We start from the raw sequence: 6,557 nt of genomic DNA, 5'->3' as shown, positions 1-6,557 counted from the left end.
CGCGTCACTATTTATAAAAATATATGATTGATGTTTTGTTTCTGCAAGACGATTACCTAATAAGCTAATAATGTGTAAAATCATATTCTTCGATTATCTTATCCTAAGTCGGGAGTCCTGAAAAAACTTCTAAAAATTGAAGTAAAATAATGCCTGAAGTATGTCAATTAACCCCGGCCCATTACGTGCACAAAAGGGATCCACCAGCTCATAAAATTAGACCCATGGGCCACTACAAATTTATCCCTTTATCTTAAAGGGCCACAACAAAATCTTGCTTTTCAAAATTTTTCCGCGGTATATGCATAATTGAAAGGCCAACACCAACAAAATGTTTTTAACCGACAAAAATTATTGTTACAAGAATTTTACAATCTAATTGACACAAACCTCAGATGTTTATTACAAATATTTCATTCATTAAATATACGTAGAATTGGTAACTTAACTCAATTATATAATTAGAGATTTATTAGACAAATAGCATTTGAATTTATCTTTTTTTTTTTCATCCATGAATCAATAGCAATTATTTATATACGTACGTGAGGATCAAATGTTTCCATTATGATTTTCGATCATTTGATTCTTGGATTAATTATAGTATCTCTGTAGTAATTATTTTTATGTGGTCGCTGAAAATTTGCAGGTAATGTTGTTTTATGATACAGTAATTCTTAGAATACAAACATAAAATTCAAGTTACTAACTCAAATTAAAAAATCTAGTTTTTTAAAAAATTTACTAACTTAGTATCTAATTTTTTTAAAACAGTTGTCCTTTAATTTTATTAAAAAATTGTCCTCAATAGATCAATATATTGCCTTTCCCACTGAACATATTTCCTTCTTCAAAGCTTTCATCATCTTATTATCTCAGCACAAAATATATTTTTCTATGTCGTTTGTAAAAATATACTAATAAAGTCAGCCGAAGAGCTCTTAAGAATAATAATATTGAGTAAACTTTAATTTATCCTTTGTTTAAAATGACAAACTTCAACCTATCCTCAAAAGTATAAAAATACCAATTTACCCTCATTTTCTATTAAAAAGACCAAAAAAAGAAAGTTCATCAGCATGCTCCAATTTGCCCTAATTTTCTGAGAAAAAATGAGGACAAATTAAAGATTTTCACACTTTTGGGGATGAATTGAAGTTTACTCCAAAGCATCTGGTACTCTTAAACCTCATCTAACGTAAGTAAAAATTGATTCCCATCAATTGATAAAACGCTTTAAGCTTTTTTGTAATCTCAAATTGTGCAAATATATATTTTAACAAGGTAAATTCCAGGACAAGAGTTTTAAGAATAAAGCATTTAATATTCTTAAACCTCGTCTAAAGTAAGCTCGTTTCGCTTTTGATTGCTAGGAAGAAATCTAAAGCATAAAACATAAACCACAAAGAAAATTTAACCTTAAATGCATACCATCCGTCTATTGCTCTTGTTTTTGTTTCTTTGTTAAATAAATATATAGCTCAGTGGCTCCCCTGTTGTTTCTACACCTTACAGAACAATCTCTGGTAAGCCTCTCATAAACTATCTCACTTGATATCTACCGTAACTTCTTTTCTAATGGCAAGTGATTGTTTAATTTCTACTTTCTTTGGCGTTTGCTTCATTTTTTATTTTTCCCGTCTTAATGTTTTTAATTTTTCTTTGATGACGGCTGGCAACACTAATAGAATTGTCAACTGGAGCAGAAATAGATTTTCAAGTGTATTTATAAAAAAGTTAAGGTACGTTCTGCTTTCTCTCTATCTCCCGACTTTGTTTTTTTATCAGGACTAAATTATTAGATTAAAAATCAACTACAAGGCACAGAACTCCATTTCCGGAGAGGAAATTTGAAGTAAATAGTTACAAAACAATCAAAAAATTTAAAAATAAATAAATAAACAATCGCTCCTAAGAGTGGGATGATATAATTCCACCCCATTTTTTGTGTGATAACACTCCTATTTATAATTTTTTTCTGTTGAAATTATAATTTTATCCTCAACAACTGCATCATTCTCATTCACGGAATTGCTTCACTACTACTGGTGTCATTGAAAAGTTTAAGACTATTATAAAAGCCTCTGCTGTTCTTGAAGTCAATTTCTCCCCCACCACTTTATCGCAGTTTTTATTTTATTTTATGTTGTTGAAATCTGTAAAATCTAGAGAAAGAAAATTGAGACAAAGAAATATTGAATGGTCTTCAACAATGGGAAGACTCAAGAAACTATCTATTTATGGGTGGATTAATTACAAAGAAAATTAAATATACAAAATAGGAAGAGTACAAATATACGTAAAGCAGACAATATTAAACAAGAAAGTAAATCCTAAAATTAAGTAGAGGATATCATCACAATAGCTTTTCCAATAAATCTGTGATTACAACTCTCAAATTCTCCCTCAATAATCAATATGATTATATTGGGTTGCAGTAGTTTCCTAATGGTGCTCCATCATCGAATGACATCTTTCTCCTTGCTGCTTTGCTTTTGCAATGAAAGACTGTGCTGCTTCCTTTTTCAATTTGGAAAGCTATGATGTGTGTGAAATAGAAAGTATACATTGAAGAAATTTGTTATTCTAGGGTAATTTTGTTATCAAGCGGATATATTTTGAACTGGGGTGTTATATCACAAAAAGTTTGGCTCAAAATATCTCTACATTGTAGTTAAAATATCGTCTATTTTTTAAATATCTCTCAGCTCCACTTCAGCTTCAACCAAATTCTCGTTGTAACCCAATAGACAAATTCTATCCATTTTAATTGGACGGGAATATTTCCACCCAACTTTTAGAAAATAATTACAGTAAGATCACAATTAAAAAATATAAATTAATAAAAGTTTTGTACAGTTAATCAATTAAATCCTTTTATTAATTTTTTTAATTCTTTGACCATTAATTTTAATATAAATTTTATATCTTTACATGTAAATTACATAAATTTGACAGTCTAATAATTTATATGAGAATTGTGCCATAAAAACACTATGTTAATTTAACTAAAAAATAATAATCATACTAATAAAGTAGTATTGGAAATAATGAATTTGGTTCAAATTAGAAAAATGTTAAAGTTAAAGTATATTCTTAATAATTTTAATTTATAAGGGTAAAATAGTTAACTTAAAGTTATGTCAAAGTAATCTTTGTAATCAAATATGTTAAAACAATCCAAGTCATAGAAAAGTGAATTGGGACATATTTAATTAATTAATTCTCCAAAGTTCTTCTTAATTTGAAAATTTTTAAAATAATGTGCAAGTTTTAAAATTATTTTTTAAAAATGGAGTGGATTTACAAAAAAAATGTGGGTGGAGATATCATCACTCATTTTAATTATTCTATCCCGCTAGCTTCCCCTGCTAATTAGTATGTATTTACTTAATTAGTATGTCAACTTTTTTAATTTTTCGTCCTTAAACATTTTAGTTTCTTGCAAGGAAAAAAATAAAAAATCGTGGAGCCGTGAAATCTTTTCTAGAAGATGCAAAAACAAAAACATTTGTAAATAGATTATTAATAAAGAAAATTTTAGAATAAATAAATAAACAATCACTACTAATAAGGTTTGGGATAATTTTACCCACGTGGTTATAATTTCCACCCCACAAATTTTTTAAACCCACCCCCATTTTTAAAATTTTTTTACCACAAATGCACATTATTTTTTAAAAATTCAAATTAAGAAGAAATTTAAAAACTTAATCAATTAAATCCATATTCATCTTCTTTAGGAGACTATATTTTTTTTATTATATTTGATCAATAAGGTTTGCTTTAACATAAATTAATATGATTATTTTACCCTCACAAGGTAAAAGTATCAAAATATCTAAAATTTACTTTCAAATTTTTTTATGTTTTAATGATGTATAGGTAGTACTTTATTCATATGATTATTAATTTTCCATTAAACTAACAAGATATAATTAGGACATGGGGAGTATTAAAAATTATTAAATTTTATATAAAACATGAAACTAAATGGCTAATGAATTAGTTACAATAATATATATATTTCTTAGGGTAATTTGGTTATTTTATACTATAAAAGTAAAACGGTCAAATTAAACTTATCTTAAAACAACCTTAAATATTGATTGTTAAAAGACTAAAAAAAATTATAAAAATAATTTAATTAATTAATTAATTGTTCAAACTTATTATTAATTTGTAATTTTATAAAATATGGTGAACTTATTGTAATTATTTTGTGGAGGTGGGGTGGTTTATAAAAATAGTGGGGTGAAAATATCTATACCCTTTACCCCATTTTTTGTGTTATAACACGCCGTGCATTTTTTTTTTTTTTTTTTTTTTATGGCTGTAATTGTAATCTTATCCTCAACAACTGCATCATTCTCATTCAACTTTAGCCAAATTCACCTTAATAACCAAATACAATCCTTTTTAATTATTCTAACCCGCTAGGTTCCCTGGCTTATTAGTATTTATTTAATTAATTAGTATGTCCATTTTTAAAATTTTTTTCTTCCTTAAACCTTTTAATTTCTTGCAGGAGGAAAAAGAAAAAAGAAAAATCTCAGAGCCATGCAATCTTTTTCAGAGGAAGCAATAATTTTTTGGAATCAATGGGAAATACGAATATTGGTTTTACTTAGCCTTGCTTTCCAGACAATCCTCACCATATTTGGTTCAAGAAGGAAATTCACGGAAAAATTTTGGATACAATTTCTTGTTTGGTCATCGTACTTGTCAGCAGATTGGGTGGCAATTGCTGCCCTCAGCAAACTTGCGAGCTGTGACAATGCTCGTGAAGACAAATCTCCGAAATCAAATGGCGAACTCCAGCTCCAGGCATTTTGGGCACCGTTTCTTCTAATTCACCTTGGTGGCCCGGATACAATCACAGCTTTCTCTTTAGAAGACAATGAGCTGTGGCTAAGGCATTTTCTTTCGCTTGTTGTTCAATGTGGGGTGGCCGTTTACGTATATCTACGATTCTGGAGTACCAATGTGCTTACATACATAGCCACTCCAATTCTTATTGTTGGAGCTTTTAAGTTCGGAGAGAGAGTTTTCGTTCTTTATTCTTCAAGCAAAGAGAGGTTAACAAAATTCCCGCTCGCAGATTTTACTGATGACGTTCGCCATTTACTTATTCGGCAATGTGAACTTCTATTTACGGGCCAATTTTTGGACTGTGAGGAAGTAGAATGGTTTCGCAGCAGAATCTTAGAAAAAATATCAGAAAAAGATATCTTCAAAATAACAGCATTTGAGTTAGGGTTCATGTACGATTTTCTCTACACCAAGGCGAAGATGATTTATTCTGGATCGGGCATCGCGGCACGCTGCTTTAGCTTATTATCCTCTGTTACTGCATTGGTGTTGTTCCCAATCCTCATTGATATTCCCGCACACCCATTGGCTGACATCATCATCTCTTGCTTATTGCTAATTGGTACTATTTTTACAGACCTATACGGATTTATCTTACATGTCTTCTCCGATTGGACAAAGTTTTATCTGTCCAAGGACAGCAACAGAAACCACCCAGATAGAAGTACTTACGATGCTACCTTTTTTTCGCATCCACTATTGGGCAATCACAAGAGGTGGTGCAGATCAATGGGACAACTTAACTTACTAAGCTACTGCATCAAAGGCGAGAAAACCAAACCTTCTGCTGTAGTTAGCAGTTACTTGCCATCAACAAAACTTTGAGGAATCAATGGAACGTGACTTGGGCAGATGTAAGTGATGATTTGGAGAACCTAATCTTCCGAGAGCTGAAAGAGAAGGTAGATAAGGTTGTTAAACAACCTGAGGAACCATTTTGTTCGACTGTAGAGGGTCAAAGGATAATGTCTTCTGGGAGAGGTGATTATGTGCTTGAAGAAAGGTATAATGCGTCATGGTTACTTGAATGCACAGCTTTAAAACCGTACGGCTATAACCTTCTTGCTTGGCATATTGCAACGGAACTCTGTTACCTTGAAGATCTCGACAAACATTGCCATGGAAATCCTGATAGGCTCCGCCGGAGTTGCAAAATTAGCAAATGCTTGTCGGATTACATGTTTTATCTTCTAGTAGTGTGTCCATCTCTGATGCCCGAAGAGACGGATTTACTAGAGACAATATATAAGCATACCTGTCGTGGCATCATCCCTGGTGACTATAATCAGCATAGAAGTGGTAGTGAAGCTTCGGGGTTTTCTCCTCCACTGCAGATGACAGCTGAAGAGTGGGAAACCCCAAATTACTTTCCATCAGCTGCAACGCCTGGACGTTGGCTTGGCCAGCAATTGCAGCGGCTGGCATCAGCGGAAGGATGGACTTACGATAAAAAGTGGAAAATGATAAGTGAAGTATGGGTTGAAATTTTGGCATATGCAGCATCTCAGAGTACATGGAATGAGCATGGTCAGCACCTTAGTAAAGGTGGGGAGCTGCTAACTCATGTTCGCCTTCTTATGGCTCATCTTGGTTTAAGTTCACAATATCTTCTTGATCAAAAACTACGTACTTTAAGAAAAATTCGAGCACATGCACGTGCCATTAGAGGTAATACAACCAATTAA

At 31.5% G+C, this 6,557-nt stretch overlaps 1 protein-coding gene and 1 long non-coding RNA gene across 2 annotated transcripts; both read left to right on the top strand.

Annotated features, from left to right (window-relative positions):
• The first annotated feature begins 1,408 nt into the window (after positions 1-1,408).
• Positions 1,409-2,764, top strand: LOC127900430 (uncharacterized). The gene is made up of 3 exons (XR_008052547.1): positions 1,409-1,526; positions 1,689-1,742; positions 2,439-2,764. It is a non-coding gene; the product is annotated as an uncharacterized LOC127900430 (long non-coding RNA).
• A 1,796-nt stretch (positions 2,765-4,560) lies between these two features.
• Positions 4,561-6,557, top strand: LOC127900209 (uncharacterized). The gene is made up of 3 exons (XM_052434546.1): positions 4,561-5,358; positions 5,450-5,536; positions 5,673-6,557. Exons 1-3 carry the CDS (start codon positions 4,561-4,563, stop codon positions 6,555-6,557), a joined length of 1,770 nt encoding a protein of 589 aa, XP_052290506.1.

The sequence above is a fragment of the Citrus sinensis genome, chromosome 2 (genome assembly GCF_022201045.2).
Source record: "Citrus sinensis cultivar Valencia sweet orange chromosome 2, DVS_A1.0, whole genome shotgun sequence".
Classification (NCBI taxonomy): Eukaryota; Viridiplantae; Streptophyta; class Magnoliopsida; order Sapindales; family Rutaceae; genus Citrus; species Citrus sinensis.
Note: the sequence above shows the minus strand (reverse complement) of the source record. Positions and strands in the feature narration are given on the sequence as shown.

What these genes read in the sequence shown, in the direction of transcription:
- LOC127900209 (XM_052434546.1), top strand. Translation starts at nt 4,561, where the DNA reads ATGCAATCTTTTTCAGAGGAAGCAATAATTTTTTGGAATCAATGGGAA. An exon ending in TATCCTCTGTTACTGCATTG is followed by an intron (nt 5,359 to 5,449) that starts GTGTTGTTCCCA and finishes CTATTTTTACAG; the next exon opens with ACCTATACGGATTTATCTTA. An exon ending in CAGAAACCACCCAGATAGAA is followed by an intron (nt 5,537 to 5,672) that starts GTACTTACGATG and finishes TGTAGTTAGCAG; the next exon opens with TTACTTGCCATCAACAAAAC.